Source organism: Melospiza georgiana, chromosome 1 (genome assembly GCF_028018845.1).
Source record: "Melospiza georgiana isolate bMelGeo1 chromosome 1, bMelGeo1.pri, whole genome shotgun sequence".
Lineage (NCBI taxonomy): Eukaryota > Metazoa > Chordata > Aves > Passeriformes > Passerellidae > Melospiza > Melospiza georgiana.
The window spans coordinates 46,052,737-46,080,725 of NC_080430.1; the positions used below are offsets into that span (position 1 = coordinate 46,052,737).

At 45.8% G+C, this 27,989-nt stretch overlaps 2 protein-coding genes across 4 annotated transcripts in view; one reads left to right on the forward strand and one right to left on the reverse strand.

Moving 5' to 3' along the window:
• Positions 1 to 168: 168 nt before the first annotated feature.
• Positions 169 to 12,895, forward strand: TGM4 (transglutaminase 4). The gene is made up of 14 exons (XM_058034083.1): positions 169 to 184; positions 3,555 to 3,734; positions 3,869 to 3,972; positions 4,293 to 4,422; positions 5,056 to 5,174; positions 6,315 to 6,422; positions 6,973 to 7,147; positions 7,635 to 7,773; positions 8,042 to 8,145; positions 9,369 to 9,620; positions 10,272 to 10,619; positions 11,575 to 11,744; positions 12,099 to 12,235; positions 12,728 to 12,895. The coding sequence occupies exons 1-14, from the start codon at positions 169 to 171 to the stop codon at positions 12,867 to 12,869; spliced, it is 2,124 nt and encodes a 707-aa protein (XP_057890066.1). The 3' UTR covers positions 12,870 to 12,895.
• A 935-nt stretch (positions 12,896 to 13,830) lies between these two features.
• ZDHHC3 (zinc finger DHHC-type palmitoyltransferase 3) overlaps positions 13,831 to 27,989 on the reverse strand; it is a 33,704-nt gene continuing 19,545 nt past the window's right edge. For 2 of the 3 annotated variants that reach the window (XM_058033801.1, XM_058033810.1), the window contains exons 5-7: positions 27,779 to 27,860; positions 25,907 to 26,037; positions 21,579 to 23,245 (exon numbers count right to left, since the gene is read on the reverse strand). In XM_058033801.1, coding sequence (XP_057889784.1) covers positions 23,087 to 23,245; positions 25,907 to 26,037; positions 27,779 to 27,860 — 372 coding nt within the window. In that variant the 3' untranslated portion in view covers positions 21,579 to 23,086. Of the gene's footprint in view, positions 17,670 to 21,578; positions 23,246 to 25,906; positions 26,038 to 27,778; positions 27,861 to 27,989 lie in introns of those variants that run through there. The other variant, XM_058033819.1, reaches the window with a different exon arrangement.

Sequence of the window (27,989 nt, forward strand, 5' to 3'; positions counted from 1 at the left end):
AAACACCACCCCTTGGCAGTGGACCTGCTGACACCTCAGAGCAAGGCACAGATAAAAAGGGCAGCCTGTCTTCCTTCTCCACACTCAGAAGCAAGTGGCAGAGACTGCTCAGGTGTTTGGAAGCTGCTGGCACTGCAAGCATCTCGGGTAGAAACTCTGACAAGAACCATGTTCAGCAACACTGGTGAGTTTTTGATGCTTGACATATGTTAGGTGTGAAGTTTGGCAAGTCTCCTGCAGGGAGAATTGCAGCTCCAGAGGTTCTCAGCTCTCTGATTGCTATGGGTGACACCTTGAGGAAAGAAGTTTTGATGCCAGCGCTGCTCACAGGGGATCAGTTTGCTCTAGCTGTGCAAATTCTGTTTTTGACAGATTGGTAAACTAACTACAAGACACAGCTCATTTTTCATCGCTGTTCTTCAACCTGTAGACACCTGGTTCTGTCAGTGATAATGGGAAAGAAATGCAGCTCTTTTAAACTTGTTCCACATCAATGTTAAAATAATTTCTTTCTTTCAGGCTACTTTATCATGTAGATTATTGCTCTTTAGTGATGGCTGATAGCATCTGAAGGAAGTTTCAAAATAACCAAAAGGAGGATTTATTTGGGCTTGAGCTCTGTCCCATGGCTGTCCTGCCTGCCCTGTTGTCAGGAGCTGCTGCACCTGCCTAGAAAGGTGCCTGGGTCACTCCTGCAGCAGCTGCTGAACCAGCGCCACTGCCCAGCCCAGCCCAGCCCCAGAATGCCCAGAACCCCTGGGGTTTGGGATGTAGCTGAGCAGATGCCCATGTGGGCTGGGTGGTGCCCGCAGCAGAGCTGGGAGCAGGTCTCCATGGCTTTCAGCAGGGGAGGGATGTTTTAACACTGCTCTGAGTCCCTCAGTCTCAAACCTCTGTGCTCTGAGTGCGTATGAGTTGAAATTTGCCAAAAAGTCTTGGACTGCAGCATCTTTGGGATGTGATCTCACATCTCTGGGATGTGCATGAGTGTTTGCCTGGAGGCTGGGCAAAAATCAGGAGTAAGCACAGGTATCCAAATTATGCTCTCTCTTGAGAAACTGCAGTTTTCATCCCAATTCCCTTCTGTCGTTCTGAGCAGCCCTTGTTCCCACTGAAGCCAGAGATACTATAAGTACCCTGCTCCATATTGATAGGTTTTTTAAACCCCATCACCTCCTCATCATAAGGGAAAGAAGGCCCCACATACTTACCAGTGACAAGGTGCCCATCTTTGATCACTGTTCTCTTGAAGCTCTGAACATCTCTCCAGGCGGGCAGTGATGCAATGGGGCTTGTGGGTTAATGTAGAAAGGAGCTCTATAAAGGATAAATCATAGAAATAGGCAACAAAATACTGCCTTGTATTTTTTTTTCCATTAAAAAAAGAAAAGAAATCTGACAGGATTTGAGGTTTGGGCTTGCTTCTGGTCTGGCCCAGGAATGAGCACAAACAGGACTGCCTCTCGCAGCCTGAGCCTCTGTCCTGCGTGTTCTAGGTATACTCAGCTCTTCTGTAAATCATGAATTTCCATGTTGGCACACAAAGGTGCCTGCAGGCAGCCAGACTCAGGGTGTGTGGGGGCTCAGCTCCATGCCCAGGGCAGGAAGCAGGGCAGGAAGACAAAAGCAGCAGGTGAGGGCTGCCCAGGGAAGGCAAGCTGTGGCCAAGCCCCCTGGGATGTGGTGATGGGTGCGCCACTGGCTCGCTCTGAGGCATTCCTTGGCACAGGACGCCGTGCCAGTCAGGTCACAGGGTATCGCAGGTGTGTTTGCACAGGAATAAACACTGCACAACTGACGGGCAGCTGAGTGGAGACAGGTCTTTGGCACAGTGCTCAGCACGGTCAGGCCGTGCTCTAGGGCAGCTGTTGTCAGTGATTCTTCCCTGTGCATCCTCAACAGCACTGGTGTGATGTCCAGAAATGGGGTGGATATGCAATCCCTAAGTTAAGAAATGCTGTATAGATGGATTTCCTTGGGTCCTTTCCTACAGTTATCCTTTGTGTTCAACTCTCATGTCCCTTTGCATCCCTCTCCCAGGACCAAGGCTTTCTGGTATCTTCTCAGCCCAGCGCCAGGGTTTTCCATAAAGAACAAGGTTGAGCAACTTTAATGTTTGGAGATTTCTTAATGCTGAGGAAGATGCACTTCCTCTTTGTCCTCAAGAGGGTTGAGTAGCTACCTCCAGCTGAAATTTTTTGACATAAATGCACACACACCCCATTGCGCAAAATATCAGCCCAAGGCTGGCTACTGGCATGCAGCAAGCAAACAAAAAAGCACTCAAATATTAAGCTGGTTAACAAAAGATGCTGGTCAATTTTAAGTCTATTTGTTGTGCCAGTTATATCTGGTATGTAATGAAGATAAATATGGTTTATATATTTACGAAGAAGAAATACACAGAGATATGGTGGGGATCCATGGGTGGTGGGTTCTGTTTACTCAGGGCTGCAGTCGCTGCTCAGGTTGCAGTAAGGAGGGTGCTGCTGATTTCAGCCTGCCCTGCATGTGGCATCTCTCACGCCACACTAGCTACCAGCAGATTCCAGCCTCTTCTGTGTTAGGGATGGTTCTTGTTGATAATAACATTGTTGCCAGGTACCATGCAAATCTGTCAAGACATTTGGTGAATTAATCTCTTCAACCATTATGCTTTTGACTTGCTAATATCAAAGTTACCGTAACCCGTTTTTGCCTCTCCCATGTCTTCATCTGAATCACTCATGAGAAGAGTGCTTATGAGGTATTGTTACTCCCTGCTGTTCACACAGAATTCATCCTTTGAGGATATTTGATGGGCAGGTACAAGACATAAACGCTCCCGAAGAAATACAGCTCAGCCACATTCCAGCATGCTCTGGCTTTTCTTGTCACAGCTGGGCAGCCTGCCAAAGCCTGGTGCAGTGACCCCCACATCTCCATCATCATTTAAAGCTGAGGGCTTTCTTTTTGTTCAGGTGTAGCACTGGGTTGTGCCTCTCGGAGTTCCACTCCTATGCTACAGCCCTGAACCACTGGGCACAGAGATGCTGAGGCTTTTCCTGGCCCTGATCCCATCCAGAGTTGCAGGAGTGGAGGCAGTCATTTTAAATATTGTGTCTTAAAAATCAGCTGCTGTGTTAGGAATGGATGGGAGCAAGGCACTTGCAAGAGATTCTTGCTGGGGAGTAAATATCTGCTGAAGCCAAATGGGAAAAGCAGCCCCTCTGAAGGGGAGCAGTGCTCTGTGGTGAGTGTTCTGCAGCGACCCATCCAGATCGGGGACAAGTTCCTGCCTTGCCCTCTGACTATCTGGCCCTGAGCTGCTGTAACATGGTTCTGCCTCCTCCTTCTCCCTCCATATCCGCCCAGGGGGTCTGAGGTTCACCTCTGAGTAGTTTCTTTAAATTGTTTGATTTTTTTTTTAATGTTTGATTTGATTTTATATTGTATTTTGCTAGATCTCTTGTTACTCTAGATATTTTGATGACTCATAGGGCTGCATTAAGAAAAAGAAAACTGTTTTCACTGAGAAAATCACCAACTCTTCTTTTCTCCTGATGTTTTTCCAGAGAGCAGTCTGAAGGTCACTGGGGTTGACTTTCTGAAGAGGCAGAACACGCGGCAGCACCACACGGATGGGTACAACATCCAGAGCCTGGTGGTGCGGCGCGGGCAGCCCTTCCAGGTGCAGGTCAGCCTCAGCAGGGAGCTCAGGGCTGCCGACAAGCTGACCCTGCGCTTTGGCATCGGTAAGCAGGGTCCCTCTGCGGCCACCAGGCAAAGCCAGAGAGCACCAGGAGCATCCAGCTGCCTCTTCCTGGCACTGCACGGGCATTGCAGACCTGTGCAACCCTCACACATATTGTCTTGGGTTTGTTTCCAGGTGAAAGTCCAATGAAAAACAGGGGGAGCCTGCTGTCTCTGAAACCGGAGAGAGAGGATTTCAATGGGTGGAAAATCTCCATGGTTGAGAGGAAAGGCAAAGAGGTAAAGCTTGTGGGCAAGGAGCCCAATGCCCAGTACCAAGCCCATCAGAAGCTACAGAGCAAAGCATCCTCATACCCCCATCCTGCTTTCCTTTAGTTCTGTGATTTTAGATGGCCAGCAGCCTTGTCCTGCTTATTTCATTGATCCCCCCATGCACAGGCAGGCTTTGCCCTATCCCATTGCCTTCCCCTCTTTCCCCACAGGGATCTGCATGGCCCCCAGCTTTGCCACTCGTGCCAGCTCTGTGGCACCATGTTTGTGCCATGCATGTAGCCATGGTGGGGTGTCCCTCATGCTGTCTCTCCTTGTTGTCTCCTCAGTGCCTGCTGTCCGTCACTAGCGCGCCCAATGCCCCTGTGGGAATATACAACCTGCAAGTGAAGACTGGCAGTAACATTTACAAGCCTGAAAATGGCGTTGTCTACCTTTTGTTCAATCCTTGGTGTGAAGGTGAGTGGTCTTGCAACTGGGAGTGATAATTACTTCTACCAGGGATTGTCCCAGATGGAATTTTGCCTCCTATTTTCCTTATTCTCTTTCTTACATACGTTGCTTTTTCCCCATAAAACACTGTAAGCAGCATCCTCATGGAGACAGTGGGAAGCTGGGCAATAGCAACGAGCCAGCTCCTCATTGGATATTCTCCAGTGCTGGGACATAGAGGGACATCTATCTGTCACATCTGTTTGCACCTCTGTACCATCCCTCTCTGTTTCCCTGATTAACTGAGAGAATTGTGTTGGCTTAAGATCCAGAAAAAAATAACCAGAATAAAAAATTGTGTGGTTGGTGGGCATCAGTTCCCCAGTTCTCTCTGCTGCTTACCTAGTACTCCACAGTGTTCACTAGTAAGATTTTTGCAATAATAGAAGAGTGGTCACATAGCAATAGACCTACAGGGGGAAATTAAAGATTAGTCTTATTGGAAATCCTTTCATGATAGGAGCAAAAAAATGGGGATGCTGCATGGTCATCTGTTGGTGTGAATGTTGCAGATCCTTGGTTACCCCAGTTTAGCTTTCCATGGAAGATTTCATACAGGGTTTGCAAACCACCTGACATCTGAGGGATTTTTTTCTGCAGATGATGTTGTCTACATGTCCAATGATGCAGAGAAGGAGGAATACGTGCTCAACGACACTGGCACCATCTATGTTGGGTCTGCGTACAGCATCTACGACAGGCCCTGGAATTTCGGGCAGGTAAAACACAGCTGTCTTGTCAGCCCTATAGCCCTTCTTCATCCCTTCAGCATGGAGCCCATGAGGAGCTCAAAGTGCTGGAATGACCCTGCCAGCTTCACTGGGAGGGCTCACCTGCTTAGAGTAACCTGTGTGCCTACGTGTGTTCCCCACCCACAGCTGGAGAGTGGGGTTAAGAGGCACATTTATAATCAGATGATGCAACTCCCCGGCTAAAGGATGTGGAAACTGGGAACAGGATATTTCTGACTGAAAAAATTCCCATAAGGGAATTCCTGCTCTCATGCAACTGTAGGTGCTGTTAGTCAGCTAATGAGACATGGAGAGGGCTGATGGGGAAAAAAAAATCTGATTTACTTGTTGCATCATAGTCAGGAATAAAGAGGGTAAAATTACTGGCAGACGTTATCACCTTTCAATTGGTGCCTTCACTGACAGCTGTGTGCTATCCAGGCAGAAATCTGCAGCAAAAAACATTCAAACCTGGGGTTTTTTCTGTTTTGTTTTGTTTTGTTTTATAAATCTACAATTTTTGCAGGCTATCTGCAGAATATGTATCTGCAGGACATATGTAGCCCAAAGGTGCTCACACTGATGCCTTTACACTAAAGGGGCCAAAGGGCATCATCTGCAGAGCTGTTCCTATCCTAATATTTATCCTGCTGTTAAGCAATGAGAATTGATATTGATTCTGACAAGCTGCATTGGATCATATGTTTGACATGTTTGTGAACTGGACCTCAGGGAGCTTTATCAGCAATTGCTAATTATGAATCTTTGTTGTAATAATTAGCATTTACGTACCTTTCTTTATTCCAAGGTTCATTTTGTGCCTATGTCAATAGACTAAATATCAGTAGAGATCTTAAAATTTCATTACTCTTGTGAGTAATTTGCAGAGTTGCAGGGAGGTGATGTTGGTGACTTTTGTGCACAGGAGTAAAGATTGCTGGGTCAGGTTTCAACTGTATTTGCAAGACACTCGAGACAGCCTTTTGTTTTACAAGGCTGGGTTTCATTTTAGCCCTTGTTTGGAGAGAACAGCTTTGGGAAGGCCCACAGCCTTGGAAATTCAATATAACAAGCAAATTCTGTTTTAGAGCAGCATATAAAAATATCTCCGTTTTCTTCCCAAAACAGTTTGAGGAATTTGTCTTGGATGCCTGCATGTATCTGCTGGACAAAAGCAAGCTCAGCCTGGATCAGAGAAGGGATCCTGCACATGTGTCCAGAGCCATGTCTGCTTTGGTAAGCCTCTCTCAGTGAAGTGCTTTGCCCCTTCATATCCTCCCTCATCCTTACTTGCCCTTCTTTCCCTGGGACCATGAATACCATTTCAGGAGGCATCTGAAAGGGATTCCTTTGGGAAACTGCAAGCAAAGAGACAAAGGCGCTTTGGGGTGGAGGGAAAAGGCAAACAAAAATATAGCACGTTCCCATCTCCAAAGCTTGCAGCTGCCCCAGTGGTTGTCCTTCCTCATCAGCTGTGCTGGTGAGGCCAACACAAGGGTTGTGTTTTGGGTGGGTAGCTATTCTCTGTGCTGGGACCCTTTTGGAGACCTGTGGCTTAAGACACAGGATGCAGAGTTAATCTTTACTGCCCTGAGCAGAATTTCCACCTCCCTCTAGATATTCAGGTGGAGTTTCTAACAAGGGGAGCCCCAGCCAGGACCAGCAGCCTTGAGGCGTCTCACATGCCTGTGGAGTACCAGGGAAGCCACAGGCAGGCCGAGACCATGGGGTTTAAGCCTCATTCAGCCTCATCCCTTAATTTTTCTGCGTGTATGTGTGGCCACAGGTTAATGCCAACGATGACAGCGGAGTCCTGCTGGGGAACTGGTCAGGGAACTATGTCAGTGGAACATCCCCTATGGATTGGATTGGGAGTGTGACAATTTTGCAGAAGTACTACAAAACCAAGAAGCCAGTGCGTTATGGCCAGTGCTGGGTCTTTGCAGGAGTCCTCAACACAGGTGAGCAGTGAACATGACCTGCCTCCCTTCTCTGACACCCAATTACTGTGCTAGTAAGCCAAATCATTGTGCCTCTGAGCCACAGAGGTGCCAGGGTCTGTCTGTAAGGAGAGGCTGAGGGAGCCAGCACTGCTCAGACAGAAGAGAAGCCTTTGGGGGTGTGATCCTTGTGTGTAAATACCTGACAGGAAGGAGTGGGGCACAGACAGGCTCTTCTCATTGACACCCAATGTGGTGATAGGCACAGCCTGAAACATGGGAGGTTCTGTCTGAACCTGAGAAAACAGCTTTTTTCACTGTGAGAGTGACCAAGCACTGGCACAGAGAGGTTGTGGAACCTACATCCTTGGAGATGTTCAAAAGCCATCTGGACAGAGTCCTGAGCACCTGCTCTAGAGGAGCCTGGGTGGGCAGAGGGGTCAGGTAAGAGGATGCCTGCCAGGCTGAGGGATTTTGTGACCCTGTGTTTTGTCTGTCTGTGCTGCAGTCATGCGTTGCCTGGGGGTGCCATGCCGCTGTGTGAGCACCTTCGACTCGGCCCACGACACGGAGGAGAACCTGAGGGTTGATGTTTACCTGAACGAAAAAGGAGAAAAGCTGAACTCGTTGTCCTTCGACTCTGTCTGGTACTGCCAAGTGGGGCTGATGCTTCCTATGCCCTGTGCTGCCTTGCACTGCCCCATTTCCCAGCCCCAGCAATTCCTTTGAGAATTTCACTACTGCTTGGGGTTTGCTGCCCTGGAGGGAGAGAGAGAGAGGGGAAAGCCAGGGGTTTCATGGGGTTACCTGCAAGTACCCATTAAATATGCCCTTACTAAAGGATTAAGGGAGGAGACCGTGACTCTTCAGGCTGTAACAACTCACTCCTTCTCTTTCCAACCCAAATGCACGCAGGAACTTCCATGTGTGGAATGATGCCTGGATGAAGAGAACAGACATACCAGATGGGTTTAGTGGCTGGCAGGCAATTGATTCAACCCCTCAGGAGCAAAGTCAAGGTAAGATTTGCCTAGAAAGGCTCTTCTGCAACTCCTGAGGGAGACAGGGACATTTTGTGTGTAAAACATGCTTCCCAGTCAGCAAACCTGGTACTCCCCACACACAGCTTCATGCACCAGGGCAGTGACACTGTGAAACAGCACTCCTGCCCCCTCAGCCCAGGATGGAAAGAGCAGCATTTCTTGGCAGGCACAAAACCAACCATGTGGGAATGTGAATTTTGTTTCAGGGGTTAGAGGACATCTAAATCATTGAGGTCATGAGCCTGTTCATTGGTAGATGAGAGGAGTGACCACCGAAACTCCCTGCACAGGTTAAGGGAATTTGAAGGTGGGAAAAACCCAAAAGGATAATCCTCAGGGAAGTGCAGAAAGTGGAATATTGCCTAGAGATCAAACACAGGTGTCTGGATGCAGCTGACTTAATAATCTTATACTGAAATTGGCTAAGGAAGAAACTTTCTAACACAATTTTGAAGTATTAGCTTCAAATTCATTATTACAGCATGCTGAACACCTGGAGGGTATTTCCTCTGATTGGGTGTATAATGAAATTTTACAACAAGGTATTTATTCCATTATGATCGTACATATTCATTAGAGTGAACTTTATGGCTAGTACATAAACATCGCTTCTTCTAGAACTAATTTGCTTGCATCTGCCTCTTACTGGAAGGCCTTTTATGGTCCTGGGGAGTTGTCAGAAGGGGTCCCTGGTGGTCGTACTCACCAAGTACCCCCAGCGTTACAGATGACGTTGCCTGGAACTTCTCTTAGGGCATGTGCTGTTGTTTCTTGTCACGTAACATTTACACAAAAGCCACCATATTCCTCATTATCTGTTTATGCACTGGTTCCAGCTATGTTTAGCATCCTGTGGGCCTACTTTTACACTATTTTATCTACTTCTTTAAAACACATTGCTCGTGTTTGGTCAAGGCATCGTTATGTTCCGTTCCTTTTATCAAACTCAGCTGTGGCTTTCTAACTTTAAAATTATCTAAGTGAGGGGAAACATTCAAAAGCTCCTACCAGACCCTGGTCATCTATAAAAAATTCCTAAGCAGCTCTGGGATAAATGAGAGAGTTTGGAGTTCATTACTGAGTTGGAGGGCTGTTTACTGCTAAGCACCAACTGCCATGGCCACAGATTCCTGGTGGAGCAAAAACTGGAGCCACAGCAGGTGTTTGTGAAGCCAGCTGGTATCGAATGCCCTTTGCAGGTCGTTTCCAGTGTGGGCCCTGCCCGGTGAAGGCTGTGCGGGAAGGAGATGTGTACCTGCCCTACGACGCCAAGTTCGTGTACGCGGAGGTGAACGCCGACAGAGTCTACTGGGTGGTCAAGAAGGTGAACGGCAAGGATAAATACTTCAAGGTCGGCACGGAGACCCAAGCCATCGGCAAGAACATCAGCACAAAAGCCGTGGGGCAGAACAGGCGGGTAGACATCACCAAGGAGTACAAGTACCCCGAAGGTAACTGCCCCCATCCTCTGACACAGTGCCAAAGAGGGGCCCCCCACCTTGCAGGTCACCCCACAGCAGGTTTCCAGGAGAAAACTGCAGGAGTAGCTGCAGTGGCAAACTCGGCCTAAGGCCAGGAGACCTCGGGAGGCAGCACTGCTCCCAGGCATCCTCAGGCCCGCAGTGACACCTATAGGCTGCTCCTCAGGGACATGAGCAAGCTTCCAGACAGTGAAAGAAATGGGCTGAGTGATGGACCTTGTGTCACACTGACCTTGGCTTTATTTTTTCATTTCTTCATTTTGTCTTTACATTCCCCCAAACCATTTTGGAAAACAGAAATCCCACATGTCCTTCTCACAGTTCTCAAGATCCAGCCATGTTGTCCTAGATTGTTAAAACCTTCTCAGTGAGGAGGGCAAAACTATCAGGCTGAAATATTTAAGAGTATCCATCCTCTAAATTGTCTCTTCCGGGAAATTCTTCCAGGCCAGAATGCTACAGCTAGATTTGGTGGTAGCATAAACCAAGAAATTGTCCTAAGCAGAGGCTGGAAGTGCTCTGACATCCTCTCTGCTTATCAGCAAAAGCATAAATAAAGGGAAGATAGCTCTGGGTGAGGAGACTGAGATACAGTTGTCACCCATATTTCTCTTCACCCAGGCTCCAAACAGGAAAGGATGTCCATGCAAAGAGCTTACAGCTTCCTACGCCCTTCGGGGTTGATGCCTCGTTCAGGCTACGCTTCGACTATGCGGGGAATAGGTGCCAACACCGAGCCTTTGGTCCCGAAGGAGCCAGTCACCAAGACTGGGCTCCACGTGGAGATAGCCAATACAGAACCTTTGCATCCTGGCAATCCCCTGGAAATGGCCATCACAGTGAAGATCTCTGCTCCTGGGAACTGGACCGTTGACCTTATTGGCTCCTGCCAGCTGCAGTACTATACTGGAGACGTTCAGGCCAATCTTGGAACTGTCAAGGAGATCATCACTCTTGAAGGCCCATCTGGTAAGCACAGAAAGCTTGCTGTGTTCTGTAGTCTAATTCACTGCGGCAGTCTGGGGTTTGTACTGGCTCCACTCTGGACCAGTGTAGGCCCTGTACTCTGTGAAGAGCAGAAACCGCCTGCCTAGAACCTCCTCTCTCTTCACTGCATTTGAAGTCTTAGTTACAGACTGGGATCCCTCTGTAGCAGGGACCAAAACATGAAGGCCCTGCTGCAGCTTCAAGGAGGTGATTTAGGAGTACATTAGTGTGGGCAGACAGAGGTTTTCATGGCATGAGCGAGGTGTGCTGAAGCATCTCCCTCCTGTCCTCACTGTCTGAACATCAAAGATGTCACCACAGGCTTTGTGTGCATCCATGTGGATCATATCCCTCACAGGATTTAGATGGCTGGAAGTTTCAGCCTTTTTTTTGTTTTTCTGTTTGCCACTCTAATTTGGGTGGTGGGGATGCTGGTGAGTGTTATTTTCTGAATTCTTTGCCCAAGCAAATTCCCACTTCACGACTGCCTGCCTGGCTGATCCCTGGAGCTGTTGGCTGCTGTGCTGTGCACATCTTTGAGTAACCTAGGTTGTATTTTTGATCCCAAGCCATGTAACTGAAATTAGCTAAACAAGAGATTAACGAGTGATAAATAATTAACAACCCTTGCTGATTCCTAGCATGAATCACTCTCAAAAAAAAAAAAATCTTTGCTGTTGATGAGCTCTGAGTGTTTTCACTCCTATGCTGTTGCAGTCAAAATGCAGCAGGGCAGGACACAAAGGCAGCTCCTTCCCATGGGCTGCATTTGCCAGGTATGCAAATGCAGCCCATGGGAAGGAGGGCATCCCCCTGCAGGGACTGAAGGGAAAGCAGGATGGTCTCAGCAAATACGGCTTGTGCCACATCCTGCCGACTTTGCCACCCAATTCCTGGGCATGTGATGAAACACCAAGCTGTGTTTTCTTTCCTGCAGAGATGCAGATCCCCCTGAAAATAGCACCTGATGCATACATGAAGACACTGTCCTCCGTGGAAGATGAAGTGCTCATCCTTGTCACTGCCATTGCTGAGGTCAAGGAAACCAACGACAAACTCACCAAGGAGACCTCAATGAGATTCCAGTATCCTCCCATCACTGTCCAGGTGAGGCAGCTGCCAGCTGGGCTCTGGGAGGACAAGGGTTAAAGCTCTGCTCACTCCAGCACCACAGTGGTGCTAGCATTCCCAGGGGGATCTCCCAGACAGCTGCCTCCTAGGATGTTCAGTTCTTGGCATCTTATTTGGCTATTCAGCATTCATTTGAAGGTTGAAAGCGGCCATGAAATCAAAGTTTTATTACTGCCCCATCTAACACAGTGCTTCGGGTGGGTGGAAAGGATATGAAGGGGCTGTCCCCTGTCATGCTGGTGGTGAGCAAACCTGCAGAAGCTCTGGCATCTTTACTACCCCTCTAATCCCAAGTCTTTGGATTTGTTTCTCTCTTTCCTCCTCTGCTAGATGCCAGAAACAGCCACTCTGTACAATGACTTCAACTGTGCATTCATCTTCAAGAACAAGCTGAATGTGACCCTGGAAAACTGCAAGCTGCTGGTGGAGGGCTTGGGCATATTTAAGATGACAACATTTGAGCTGGGGTAAGGAGATGAGCCAATGAAATGACCATGGCAGGACTCTGTTTGCTTTGTTTTTGTTTTTTTAAATATCCTTGAAGAAGCAGTTAGGGGATTTGCAGTAAGAGGGACCTTTGCCAGCTGTGTTTGAAACTGCACCACATTTGGCCAGAAAGACCCACACAGCAGTTGACAGGCTCAGGGGCAGATGGGCATGACAGGGACTCCCCCCATGCTCCTGCTGTGCTGCCCAGCAAGTGTGAGCGCAGCTGCTTCACTCAGAGTTGAATTTGGTGTTTCAGCAGTACAGGGAACTCCGGGGAAGGTCCCCAGGATCACTGGGACCACCAGGCATTACCACCATGCCAGGCCCCACTTGCTGCAAATTGGTCATGGGGGAAGGGGAATACTCACCCTAAACACATGCAGTGACTATTTCTTTAAGAGAAATTATTCAGAAGTGGCAAATAACCTGAATTAATGCTGAGACTATTTTGGTTGTTCCTTTGTCCTCAGGGACATAATGCCTGGCAGGATCATGAAGTCTGAAATAGTATGCACTCCAACAAGACTAGGAGAGAAGAAAATCGTAGCCAAGCTGATCTCCAACCAGATCAAAGGCATCTCTACAGAGAAGGCCATCTTCATCACTGAGTAGAATCAGTGCCTTGGCAGCGTGCAAATGTTGGCCTTGCTAATGCATCTCATCACTGGGCACTTCTTGCCTTCTTAATTGCTTCACAGTTCTACTAAAGTAAAGAGCAAAAATGCCATAAAGCTAAGGGAATTAAACTGCCTTAAGGGCACAGCTGCATTGATTGCAGTTAATTGTGATTCAATAAAGATGGTGAAAATTGACTGTGTGATTTGGTTTGGTGATGTTGTCACATTGGGATGGCTCTGGACCCATTGGGACATTCCCATCTTGGACCAGGGATTGGAGCTTGTGCTGGTACCAGCTTCAGCCAGAGATGGGTGTGAGCTTGGGAGGGGCAGCAGTGCTGTGGTCCCACACAGAAGGACACACTGGGACCTCACTGCACCAAGGGCTGCTGTGCAGCTCAAGGAACATTTCAGGCAAATCCCTCCTGGGTAATTCCCTGTCCTTCCAGCTGACCATCTGGGGAATGTACCAGCACGAGCATTTCGTTGAGTTTGGAGCTCAGGAAAAACAAACCCAGCACATTCTCCCCAAACACCATTTTTCATACATCTTCCTATCCCACTGTTTTTGGGGGTTTTCAGGCATTTTTGGAAGAGGTGCCATCTCCAGCAGCATTCCTTACTAGTGCTTCCCTAGAAATGCACAACCTCTATTCTTCCCCTTCCACCCTGAATGCTGCTGGACTACAGGAAGAACCTCAATGGCAGTGTACACCAGGAGCTCTTCCAGCCACAGTCACACTGGAGAAGACAACAGCTGTGCACAGCTGGAGCCCACCACTGCACTGCACACCCCAGCAACTCCCGAGCCCACCTTTAGCAAGGGATCTCCCTGTCCCACAGCATGGCCAGCAGCAGAGTGGCACTGGGTTTGCCAGCACTTCCCCAAGTAAAGAGGAAATCAGGTCACACAGGGAGTAATTTATCTGTTTATTTAAAAGGCAAATGCTCAAGCATTAAGGCAGTGGAGCAGAAAAAAGAGACGGTGACTACATCTGGTTATGTGCCAGCCTGTAAAAAGGGAAGAGGGAAAAAAAGGACATAAAAAGGCCAAAAGGTTTTAACCACTCTTCTGCATTTCAAAGACCTGGGGAGCTCCCAGACGAGCACGCAGGTGGCTGCCAGGCCATAGGAGGGGGCCAAGGCTGCCCTGACCCCTGCTGCCCCTCTGCCCACTGTGTTGTGTCACTCCACAGCAGCACAGGGTCCCCAAAAGGCCACCTCCTGTGGTGGCACAGTGGCAGGGAGTGGCAGCTCCTCTCCAGAGGCAGAGCAGGTGCAGGGTCCATGCACATCCCATCCGCAGAGCAGGGAGGGGCAGGCGGTGCTTGGCAGATGAAGTATTAGCTCTTCAAAAAGTACAGCAGCGACCAAAGGCACAAAAGGAGTTACAAACAGCAAAAAATGCATTTTTTCACGAGATGTAAATTCCCTATTTGCATAGAAAACCTGTTGTGGAAGACACCAGGTGAGAAGTATGAGAACACTTTCCACATATGCCACAGCTCTGTCCATCACATATCAACACCTCACGCCAGAGCAGTGATGGGATCTTCAGCAGACCATGTCCCACTGAGCAGTGCAGGGGGAGCATCCTCCCTAGCCCCATAAATTTAGGGCACTACAAGCAGATTCTCCAGGATGTCTTTCCTGGGAGTCAGCCAGGACCACAGCAGCATGGTATGAACATGAAGGCATGCCCTAACAAAGGGCAAGAAGGGTACAGAGGGAAGGAAGGGAAGGTAAACAGTGAGTTTAGCTTCAATTCCATGTAAATCACATTTGATCTCAAGCTACCAGTCAATCCTTAAAGAAGAAGGTTTATACAAAAGCTGTGGATAAAAGAGATTTTTCCAACTTGTGAAGACTTGTGATTTCTGACAGCTGTCATACTACACTGAGACAGAAAGGAGATGCACCAGGGGGTACTGGGACTTTGGGAGAGGCCAAGGGAGACTGATAGCCAAGAAACACCAGAACTGATTTCCTGGGCATAGGAAGTCCCGCTGCCGTCTTGAGGGCACCACAGCTGGAGCTGGCTGTCCATGCTCTGTGTAAGGCCCAGGGACACGTCCCTGTCTCATTCAGACTGTAACTGGAGGAGAGGAGATGACTGCTCTGGCTCTTACCCTCCTCTTCACACTACTTTTCTGTTTTCCCTATTAAAAAAAAACAAACCCAGAAATGCCAGCACCTGAGGAATAGGAGAGCTGGGAAACAGAACAAATGACAAATGTTCTCATGATGAAGAGAACCAGGTTTGGGAGTGGAGGAGAAATTTGGCTGCCTCCATCCATGCCTACCCAAAACCATGTCCCAGAGTAGGGTCTCTGTCCTGAGAAGCATCCCTGGAATGCAGCACACGGGTTCTCTCCCAAGCTGACACCCCCATATGCCTGCCTCAAGGTGATTTTCAGCCGTGGGTTAGTTCTTCCCTGTAGCACCATTCCCACTGCAGACACAGCACCAGAGGCAGGGGTGTTACCTGGATGCAGAAGTGGAGCAGCAGGGCAAAATTTGAAAACATGAGCTAGAAAGGGCACTCTTCCTCTTTCAACATGGCCATTCCTGCCTAAGGAAATCCCTTACAGGCCCGTGTATGTCCCTGACATCCCTCTCCTGTGGGATGCTGACAGGGAGGAACATAGGCTAGAGCAGAAGAGGAGCTTCTTCCCTCAGCACCCTGCTGCACAGGGCAGACATCCAAGGCCTCATGACTAAATGACATGAGAGGATACCTCAGTTCCCCTAAAATGGAGGTGTTTCCCTTTAACCCAAAGGTTATAAATATGCAATTCCTAATGATGTTCTCTAGATCTGCTTTTCACTGACAAAGAGACATCCAGAGGGAACAGGGAATGGGACAACTATTCAGAAATACCTCCTGGATTTTGGTGAAGCTGTGCTCTTAACAGCCAAGGCACTCTATTTGTTCCTACTACTTTGCCAGATAAAAGGATTGCTGTGGCAGAGGACAAGTCCAGGAGAGAATCTCATCCCACCACAGTAGCCCTGAATGTCACACAATCAATGCACACAAAGATGCTTTCTGAGGGGTTAAAAATAAACATTAAAAAAATCTTGCACAAATTCCATTTGATATTACTCCTATAAATAATAAAAACTTCCTATAGGTCTTCCACAATACCATGCTTTCATCCCAAAAACTCCTTTCTCTTCCTTTTGAGAGGAAGCAGTTATCTTTGGTACAGGTTAAGGGGAGGGGGACATAAAAGCAAGCATGTTCTGTGGGGGGGAACCAGTAGCACATTTCTAGTCTCCTGCAAATTTAATGACAATTAATCTAAGGGATATGACAGAAGAGGAACAAAAACACAAATGAAGAACAGTCTAAATTAAAACTAGCCTGACATCTGGAGGATGCCAAGTGTTTGCAGTGCATCTGAATGCAGCAGCTGGCAACACCTCTGCAGGACTTTGCTGCAACCACTGCCTCCTGCAGTGGTGCCCTCTTTGAGTGATGGGTGTTCCTTCCACAGGGTCACCAGCATTCCCCAGGGACTGGCTGCAAAATCAGTGAGAGGAAACCTGGAGTAATGGCACGTACAATGTTAGACCCAGTTAGATTAGGAGGCTCTATTAATTCTCCACCAACTCCAGCTACCAAGGAAAGAGAAACGTCTAAATTGGACAAGTCAAACAGAGAGAGGTAGTACCTCCATCACAGGGTGCTCACATCACCCTCTCTTTCACTGCAAAAACAGCCCTGGGACCTGGCTTTGACTGCTTCCCTGCTCCCTGGGCTGCAGAGCTCAGCCAGGCAGCTCCCGCTCTACACATCTCACATGCCAATGAACCACAGCCCCGGGGAAAGCTTCCCCCCACCAGCACCAGCAGCTCAGCATCCCAGCCAACACTTGCTCCTTCTTGGCTGCACTGGCCATGGGTCGATGCTCCCGCCAGCACCATCACAAGCCCACCACCACCTCTGACAAGCACCACCAGTCCTGGGCACTCTCACACGCACAGAAGGTAAAAATTAACTCCTGGAGATATTTCAGAGCCCAAAGAAATCACACCCACGGTGAGATCCATAGCCCTACATCCCACCTCTGCTAAGACCAGTGCATTAGCAACACTCATAACCCACAAGCAGCACCCATGGGATGGGATGGGCTAAAGAGGATGCATTTTTCCAGAAAACCTTCAGAGCTGGCTAATCTTGCCATCACACATTTAGTCTTCCAAAGGGCTGTAAGAACAAAAGATTAGCCAGACTCCCTAGGACGGCACATTTCTGGGAACTGGAGCCAATCTATCTGACAATTACAAACTGTCCTTAAATGCCATGTAAGAAAAGACCAATAAAGCAGCTGACACAGGTCTGAAAGGAGCTTATGAACCCCATCACTTATGAAGCTCTCTCTGGAGATTTGCATTGCTTCTGCTAGTGCTGTAGCGTCTGTTCCAGACCAATACTCCTGAATTTTTTAATGCACCAGAAAGTACGTTAACAAACAACCCTTAAATCTCCAGCACAAGTAATTATTTTTTGAAAAGAACACCTGAAAGCTTCTCCTGGAAGAGAAGGATGCTTTGCTTAGTCAGGCAACATTTGGATGGCAACATCTCGAGCCAGAAACTGCTCGATTTCTTCTTGGGTCATTATTTCAGACACAGGAGCTGCTTCAGCTGGCACTGGGCTCTCGCAGTTCAGGTTTGAGAAAGGGTTGAACCAACCCAGGGAGAAGGCACCTCCAAACGCCAGCTTCATTCCTTCCCAGCCGCTGATCTTCTCCCACGTTGGCTTTTGGTTTTTGAGTCGCTCAATACCCTGCAAGAAGAGAAGAGTTGATGGTCATCTCATGCTAACAGCAGGTGTTTGAGCACCAAGCACTGCAGCACATGCAGAACTGCCTGCCTATAGCTAGGTTGACGCTATTCCAGTTTGAGTGAACTATGAAGACAGACACTCTGCATTACTGAGAGTTTCATCACCACATTTAACAGCAAAACCCTCACACCAGATCTAATTCATGGGTAGTCTGAATCTTGCTGATGTATTTTGGAATCAGTTGATTTTTAGGGTACAGGGATGGCTTCTGAAAAGCCAGTCTTTTGGGAAACATGGATCTCTTCTCACACAGCTTTTCAAATCCTCCCAAGGAGTGACAAAATGCAGTTACAACTTAAAGAGTTTCACCTTGTTTGGGCATTTTTTTGCAATAGTTCAGACACAGCCAAAATACTGCACCTTTTCCCAGCAATCAGGAATTTACCACTGCCACACCTAGGCTAGTCACTAGAAGTTCACTCTGTGCCAGTTAAGAGCAAATATTTAAGAACACAACTTCCATTTACCAAATTGTCTAAGACAAATCACAATGCAAGCCAGATAACCTGCTGGGAGTTGAGAAAATCTGTACAGGTTATTGTAGAGGCTTCAAAATGGGACTGGAGCCTTGGTCAGTCAATATTCTGATTCATTATCCCTCCAAGAATGTCACTTTTAGTAAAGCAAACATTTTTATTGCACTTAAAGAACAAATCCATCAAATTTGGGCAGGGACATGTTTTTCCTGATAGTCTTCTCCACATAGAAATAGGGAACTAAAATTTATTTTCTTAATGATTTTTTTAAGTCTATCACTGTGTGAAATAGGACATGATTTTTTATGCCCATCTTCTGTATCAGGTAAGAGAGGAGTCAGATCTGCAGCTTAGTATGATCCACTCGTGATGATATACAAGTGACCACACAGAAAGTCTATTCTTAGAGAAGCAAGAATACTGGGATCCAAGTTTTGAGAAACTCAAGGGAAGGGGAAAAAAAAGTGCAAATAGGGTTAAAACTGTAAGAAATAACAGTTTTAGAAGAGCTGGAAGAACAGTATGCTTCTCACATTCTAATTCTACAGATTTTCCTTGACAACACACAAAACATTCAAAGCTTTGCAGCGAGGGGAAAGGAACACACACAGCAGCTCAGCAGCACCACAGCTGCACTAGTTGCCAGCCTCACAAATAAGACAGCAGCAGCAGCAGCTGAGTTTGCAGGAACACTGAGTCAGCAGAGCAGACCCAGGAGAAAGCACACCATAAACCAAAGCGCTGCGTGCAAAGCTTTTATGAACTCCATTCCTTCATCCATGCCCCGTTTCTGGTGCTGACTGAAGAGAAACCCGGCAGTCAACGTGCAGAAAGGAACGACGCAATAGCAAATCGGAATTCCTCAGGGCTGTAATTTGAGAAAAAATCAGGCCCTGAAGGACTTTGAATGCTAAACACAGGCCTGTGGCACCTCACCCTGCTCCCAAGCTTGCAAATCTACCATTCCAAGTGCTCCAGGGAGAATCCCCTGCAGCCTCTGGTGCCTTGGGATGCCACAATTTGTGTGCCACAGCCAGGGCCTGACCTTACCTCCCTGCTGGGCAAGGTGGAGAGGAGCAGAGTTTGCGCACAGCAGACCCTTGGCAAAGTGCTCTAGCACTACCATGAGCTTTTCCTCCAGGATACTGCATTTCCAGCACCCAGAGGCTGTGCAGGCAGGGGGCAGAAGCTCTGGCAGCCTAAAGCAGGAGAGCACCTTTGGCTGTGCGCTGCTCCTCAGCCAACTGCAGAGGTTTCCGGTGTGTTAGTAACAAACTGGCTGGAGCACGGCTGGAGCACTTACTGCGTGAGCATCTGGAGAGAAGGAAAACAAGTAGCACAGAGCAGGAGGAGAGACAGACATCAGGCATTTAAACCCTTCCCTGAGAGCACAAGTTTCAACCCTGCCTCAGTCATTTCTGTAATCCACTTCAATCCCTGCTGCCATCTAGACTGGGAATACAAATTTGGAACATTTCTGAGCAGCAACCCCTCATTCCCTTCCCCCAAAAAACACAGCTCACCTGCTCCTATCAGCACCTGCTAACCAAGGCAAGGTCAGGCTGAGGTTATGCTAATGCCAATTAGGGAGTAGTTCATCAGAACAGCCAGGGGCATACTTTCTCTCTCCCAGCCTGACCTCACTAATCCCCTCACAGTATGTATTAAAAATAAACAGAAGTTTTATAATTGTATCTTGATCTAATTTTGGCTGCTGGCCACATGGTCAGTAGGGCATGAGGTTATGCCTTAAAAAGAATCTAAGGGAGAGGGAAGGAATGCACAGCTGTTGAAGACATTTAACTACTATTTAATTAAACTCTTTAATAAGAAAAATACTTACATAAATCTCTCACCATTATTTTACAAAGTGAGAATTTTGTGTATTGAATTAAACCAACACCTCTTTCTCTTTCCCATCATGCAGCTATTCCACTTAATAAAAAAAAAATGCTTAGAAAGCATCATCTTTCGCCCTGTTTCAAATTACATAATTTTTAACCAATACTGAAAAGACATACACTGAGAAATATAAGATACTGGACATTCCTCTTTAAGTAAAAGGCACAACATTGCAAACATGGGGAAAGTTAGAAAAGTTGACCTGTGACCACTGTGATGCTGTAGAATAACACCCATTTCTTCAATTACTGCCCTTGGTATCTGCTCCTGCCCAGTGCCAGAGGAGGATGGTGGGCTGCATGGTCTGACCCAGAAGCAATCTGCAGGACAGCTCTTGAATGTTAGAAGAAATGCATTAACTTCTTTCAATGCACTTTTAAGATGTGAAAGGAAAGAGCAAACCAAAAAGACAAGCACTGAGACAAACTGATGGCTAAGGAGAAGACACAGGAAGCATTGCCATTAGAAAATCATGATTAAGGCAGAAATTCTCTTACAGCAGTTCCTTCCCACATTTCTGCATGGAGCACTACTTAGTTTTTTAAAACAGAAGTGCTCTGATTTTGTCCTTTCTCTTGGCCACACTAAAACAGAACCAGCACCTGAAATCATAGTCCTGACCAGGAAAATACTTTCCATCAGCAAGCCAGTAAGTCTGCCTTTCTCATACTAATACTGCCTTACTTTTAGTACCATTCCAATTGCATCAAACAAAGTCATACAGCACAAGAAAATCTGAAGGCCCAGGTTATCACCACACACAGGACAGGTACCAGTGGCATTTCTGCGATGGTACCTCATTTAAAGACAAAATACAGAGTTTGACTGAAAATCTAAGTACTATAGAATGCTGTTTAACAATCTGCATTTGGTTTGAAACAAGAAAAACTCATTAGTAGTTACACATTTTTCCACAATGGTCAAAAGGCCAAAACAATGTAATTAATCTTCCTCCAGAACACATAGCTAATAAGAATAATTAAAATAAGTCCAAACTGGAATGTAGAATTTGTAATCAAAAGAATTTTTGAAGCAGTGAACTACAGAGAGATGCATTCATTAGTTAATTGCCTAGGTGACTAAAGCCTCTCCCTTCAATATATTCTGATTTTGCATCAGGGCAGCTTTAGGGCCAGATTCCCTGCCAGTTCAAACTGTGACCTGCACATCTCATTGGCTGGACTGACCACGGCCCAAGACCCAGCTTAAGGATTAAGGGAGCGCTCTCTGAGAAACACCATCACATACTCAAACCAGAGTTACAGCCTCTCCCAGCTGCTGAAATAAACCACTGATTAACAGATCAGTATATTACCAATTAACTCACTTTTCAACTTAGAAGTTGTACACATAAGTTAATTAACTTTTATATGCTTCTGCCTGCTTGCATACAGAAGTGAAAGTTCAGAAAACCATTACAGATTTTTCCCAAGATTTGGAACAAAGAAAGAAAGAAAGAACAGCAAACAAGTTTTTGGAAAAGTTTTATTGCATTTGTTTTCCATATGGAAGCATTAACAGATTGAAAAGATGCAGCATTCACATTACTTCCAAAATGAGACATCCATTAAATTTCTCCTTCCCTGATCTCCCTCCCTTCCCCCGTGGCTTTGAAGCAGTCTAAGCAGGTCAGTTTCCAAAAAATATTTTAAACCAAGGAAAGAAAAGATTCCTTGGAAGTCACAGATGCAGCTGATTTGTGTATTTCCTCTGTTTGCAATTCATTTAATGAGCCCATGGGAGTTGTGAATCAAAAATATAAATAAAATTCCTGCCTGAACACAAGATGTTGTAATTAACATTAACAGTTGGGATTATTAATGGTTTAATAACTCTACCCGTTTTTGGAATGCAGTCTGTCCCTCCCACTTTTCATCACCACACAGTTCATAACAGCATGCAGGCTCCTTACCATAAGTATTTCCCAATTTCAAACCCTTACACATATATGTGCGTGTGCTTACACACATCCACACGTATGCATAAACAGGAGAAAGGATTTACAAAGCTCTAAACCAGGGCAAAGCTAACAATATAGATCAACCACCCTGGAACATTTACACATCCCATCAATATTAGTCTTTATAGTAACCTGGGCATTCATGTCAGTTTTTCACGTTAACACTGTTTAGCAGGCATTGCTCTAACAAGTCATTTACCAAGACAAACACACATCAAAAAACATGATTCTGCTATTCTAAACACTTGAAAATTAGCTTTCTTTCTTTCCTGGAAATGTAAGGCATGTAATAACCCAAACAGTCTTCTAAATCTGCCACAGTTATCCTACAGGGGCAACAATTTCCTGCACACAAGGGAGGGAACAGATAAAATAATGCCAGAAAGATGGAATCAGTTCTGTGGCTGGAAGGAAAAAGGAGGGTGGAGTGAGAATTGGTTTGGCAACTTTGAAGTACTTTAACTGTTTGTGACCACCAGGTCAACTGGCTCACTTGCTGTGCTGCCTTCTGGTCTTGCACCTTTTGGTACGTGAAGTATCTGCTTCCCTGTTCAAGTTCACTTATGAAAGAGCAATGTGCTCCTTCAGGAAGTCCAAAGGTGTCTGTGTAGGGCTGTTGGCACTCACAGGTCATCCACAGAGCTCATCACAGTCAGGAGACAGCATGAGAATTTACTCAGAAGAGGTGGGCCGTAACAGAGAAGAGAGGATTCCCTTCACATTAGTTATGCCATACAGAAAGCAAAGAGAAACAAATGCCAGTAAAGTTAATGTGATAAAAAAGAAAGGAAAAAAAAAAAGAAAAGGGAAAAAAAATAAAAAAGCAGCAGTTTCAGCCAGAGATATAGAATTATCTAAAATGGTGGAACACAGGGCTTTTTTTTCCTCTGCAATTATCAGCCACTTAATAGACATAAAAAAAGTTCATTTTGCTTTTTGTTTTAAACATTCATGGAAAATTTGTAACAGTAGTGCTGTAATATGTTTCTATTTTAGTGGAAATGCTGGTCAGGAATTCCTCAGACCACATATTGGTATGGGTCTGCTTTTCCTTGGTCTGGTGTTGCGAATGGGCTAAGCCATGCTATAGAGAACGGATGGCCAAATACTGCTTTCATGTTCATCCATTTTGTTTTTTTAGCCCATCTTCTCTCTTCCTTTTTCAACTGTTCTATTCCCTGAAAACAGAAATATGACATTTTCAGTCAAATACTCAGGTTTTGTAGCTCTGGATTCGGGGAAAGGTCTCTTCTCAGTTACCCCTTGTCCAAAGGACAGAGTAAGAAAATACAAATGCATCTGTACTGCCTTTCCTTTTCTTCTCTCTGTTTTATATTAAAAATACTAAAGCTAGAAACTGTTCCTTGGAAATAAAATTGCTTCCATTCTCTTCAGACCTACATACTTCAGAACCATTTTAAGATCTGCCATCCAATTGCCTCTGATGTCAATAAAAAAAAACCCCACCACTTAAAACCAAACAAAAAGTATGTGCTTTAATGGCTGAATGCATTATGTGCTAACCAGATGGAAAAGTTTTAGAAGAAACCATTACAAGCTTGCAGACAAAAAAAAAAAAAAAAAGGGACCAAAAACCCCACAAACCCAAAGATAATCTCTATAATGCTCTCAGATTCACCAAGCAAGTTCAGGAAGTGCCCATGGCTCAGTGTAGCTGAGTCTACCTGGTGCCTCTTCATGTGTCATTAGAATCATTGCTAAAACATGCATGGGCTGACAGCAGGGAGAGAGGGTTAAATAAGATGCTGATTTGAAGAAATCATTGGCATTGTTTAGTAAAGGTTAGAGGCAGAACAAAAATAAGCCATCAAGCAATCAGCTGCAACATTCACTAGTTAAACATTAAAAAGAAAATAAAAACCCATATTGTGTCTGAAGCCCAGGAAGTGAATTTGGTCTTTCAGGAAAGCCATTTATGCTTGCTATAGAAGCCCAATGAGTAAGAGCAGTCACTGGAGAGCATCACTCTCCCATGGGCAGCAGCAGCAGCTGGCAGATCACCCAGTTCCTTGACTCTGCATCTTCTGCAAGGCAAGGTTCCTCCTGACCTGCATGTGTCTGCCACGCTACGCAGTAATGCACTGCCAAACATCTGTGTGCCTCCAATCACTGACGCTGGGAGCTCTGGTGACACAACACGGGCAGCTGCAGGAGCTGTGCTAATCCCTAGTAATGTCACCTCCAGAGACAGCAGCAAAATGCCAGGGTTCTGGGTCCCTTCAGGCAGAGAGGAACCATCCTGGCAGGAGAACATACTCAAATTGAGGAATGAAGTCTCCCAGTGACTGGAAGAGAAAGGTGAAAAAAGGGCAACATACAGCCCTGTCTCTAAAATGCAAATTAGAACACTGCAAGAGAGCACACCAAGAAGCACTTCACCTGGAAATATTCCTCTGCTCCAAACAGATTGCTTGCATACAGCTAGTTCAATGCCAGCAAACGAACAATGAGACATTCCATAGAGCAGAATCCTTACTGGTACATATTAAAAAAACACCCAAAAGTAAAAACCCACAACCCAATGGGGGAGACCATACTTCATTCCTTTATTTTAGAATGTGGCATTGTTCCTTTAACAACGAGCCCCAGAACTGCACTGGAAGGGAAAATCTGGGGGCTTATTTGGGTGCCCAGCTGTAGGAAGCAGTTTCTAAAAATTCTTGACAGGTTCCAAAGATAGCGGAATTCAAATGATGATTTCACAGGCAGCATTGCTAATTCACACACTTAGTGCTGAACACAAGCTCAGCAGGATCTGTACCACTCTGTACTTCTTCCTGGGGCTCTCCCCATAAGAAAGCACAGTGAAGTCTTCCTCTCAACACACACAGGTGGAACATCAGCCTCTTGCAGAAGCCAAGCATTAAGGAAAGCACTGCAAACAAAGGCTCAGAACAATGGGCTTGTACAGCATATAATGCCAGTCACAGCTCTCTGACAGCAGCAAAAACATCTACTCCAGCTTCAACTGGCCATGGGCAAACAAGGGGAAAGAAACCTAAAGAAGGCAGGGGAGGAAAGAAGAGCTGCCCCTCTTTTAAGACTATCACTTCTCTCCAGCCACTCTGGTTAATTCAAATACCTGAGCATGCTTGGTGAAGAGTGCAAGCATTCACAAGTGTGGGAATACCCCCAGGAGTCACCAGCTCCGTCTTTCCAGAAGTGGGCGAACACACGGATTTAGGACTGGAATATTACTATATAATCTCTACTACACCATCTTCAAATCAGAGATGGCTTGGTGGATTTGCAGCAGACTGTATCCAGCAGTTTCCATGAGCCTACTCCACTCCCTTTTCTTTTTCCTTCTGGCTTCTGGCAAGAGTTTTTGAACTGCTGAACAGGTAGCTAAGGCTGGAAAATCTTCTAGCCTAAAAGGTGTGCGTGCGTGTGGGTGTGTGTGTTCCTCCCCCAACTTCTCATCTTGGCTTTCCAGCCTTTCCAGCACATAAATCTGTGAATAGTGACAACCAGGACACACAGCTGAATTTCAGACAATACTGATGTAAAAGCACTTCATTAAAGGAGAAAGGTTCTCCAATCCACAGGGACAAATACTCTCTACGGAGTAACCCCAGCTACCTATGCCTACCTCATGGGAGCTATGTCAACACGGCACCCCAGCGAACACACAGGGTACCCTGTGGTCCACAGGAACCCCAGTGAGCACCATCCAGCACTGTGCTAGCTCAGCTTTATTACACTGGATCTCTCCTCAGAGGGTACATGGGTCTCCCTGCGCCATGAGGCAAAACCTTGTAGCCCTGTAGTCACTGTTTCTACAAATGGTGAGAGACAGGAGAGAGTGAGACACCCACCGTTTCATCAGTGCAGATGGAGTGTACTTGGGTCCCAAACATAACTGAGGTGAAGATGAGAAATAGGAGAGCTTCAAAACACAAGAGGATGAGTAGAATCACTGTAGTTGGTGGAGAGAAGGAACTACATTCTGTGAAGACAAAACAATGGAGTTGGAAGGGCAGACACCGAGTAATGCAGCTGCTGCAAAACACCCACTAAGCCACGAATTTCCCATACCCAAACTATCAATTAATTATATGAACAACAGTCCCAGAAAGATACACAGAGAAGCTCTGATATTCAACCATAAAATGATCACTCCCTCAAATTTCAAAAGAAGTGAAAAAGCTCACCAAAACCCCTGCAACACTTCAAGATTGCGACTTTCTTTTCCACTTTGGTGTTTCCCCAGCACACCAACTATGACGCCATTCTCCTCCATTTCACCTGGAGGTTCTCTCTTAAATCTTAGACTTAACAGATCCTCCACAGTGATAAGTCCATAAAAAGTCTCAAGCTGGCAGTCAGGACATGTGCATATGTAGCACCAACCAGGTGGTGCTTCCTTTCGTAACTGTTCTAAGCCATAACTAAAAGAAGGTCAGATTAAACCAAGTTCCTATTTTTCCTCATACTCAATAGTGCAATCTCAAGCAAGAACTGAAAAGAGAAACCCAAGAAGGTAATTAGAAAGGAGGAGCAGAAGAAAGTAATGTTATAGGGTCAAAGTCATAGTTGAGTGCTGTAAGTGCCAGAACATCTCCACATTTTTCCAAAATCTAAGACTCTCACCAAAAGCCTGTATTTTTCTAATGAGATCTTAGGCTTAAACAGATAATCAGGAACTAACACAATCTGCACAAACACAAGGCAGCTGGAACAGCACATCCATCTCTCCTAACAGCTTTGTTCTGCCACCTAAACCTGGGACAGGTAGGGAAGTGCTTTCCCCACAGGAACAGGCTCTCTGAGAAAGGACATAAAGGAAATATCTTTTAATGTATTCTTCCTTTACAGCCCTGGCCACTGCAGTCAAATGCAGATGTTCTCAGTGATTGCTGGCAGCTGTTTTACAAAGTTTTAAAGTGCAGAACAACCTTTTCAAATTCAATTCACATGTGTATCCTCTGCAGTACTATGATCTAAAACCAGTCATGATATTGAGACTACTATTGAAATTCCAAGGGAAAAAACCCTCCTCCTTTTCCAAAAAAACTCACAGGCAGTACATACATGTGCACACATGTTCTTTGATACCTTGCTGTTCAACTCAGCATTACATTGAGGGTTTCCCATACCCATTTGTGGTTTTAGGAACATACATAGACTGACTTTGTGAAAATGTACTCACTGACTACTTCAGAGTGAATGCTGAAGTTTTTGGTTTCACTTTTTTGAGCTGTTTGGGCTCTGGTTTTGGTTTGCTGGGTTTATGTTTTTCTGAGGAAAAGAATTGTTTGTTCTTGTAAGGGTGGATTTTTGGATAAGAGCAGCATGTTTTCCTGGCAGTCTTGCAAGAATGATTCACAGTACCCTTTTTAAAAAAGCATACACATTCTTCTTATCTTTTGCTAGCATTCAGGAAATAAGTGCTGTGTTCATGTCAACAGTAGGTTATTGCACACATACTCCTTAGGTGTCTTTACATATCAGCTTTTTCCTAGGCACTATCAGGTGTAAGTTAAAAGAGGACTTTTCAGGACAGAGATTCCAGCAGCTCAAAAAGAATTATGAAGTCCCGGGAATGATCATTAAAAAGACCAAAAAAAAAAAATAGAGATAGCATAGCAGAACGTTGATAGCATTCTTCTGAAATAAGCCAACTGCATTCTAAATTCCTATTCAAAGGATAATCTGTTATTTTAATAAGGTATTTTGTTTATACTCACTTGTCCAGTCTTCTTCAAAGCAGTACAAGAAGTGAAATCCCACCATGATTAGGGCATGCAGGGAAATCAGTGCTATATACATCTGAAAAATAAAGGACATAATACAGGAACCAAGTGAGTTCAAAGACCAAAATGCTTTATCTTCCCAACACTTTATTTAAAAGCATGGTGCTAAGAGCTCAAAATAAAACCAAACCACAAAACAACTCCA

Coding starts and splice junctions, on each gene's coding strand:
- TGM4 (XM_058034083.1), top strand. Junction 6,423..6,972: donor CCAGAGCCATGTCTGCTTTG/GTAAGCCTCTCT, acceptor GTGTGGCCACAG/GTTAATGCCAACGATGACAG. Junction 7,148..7,634: donor TGCAGGAGTCCTCAACACAG/GTGAGCAGTGAA, acceptor TCTGTGCTGCAG/TCATGCGTTGCCTGGGGGTG.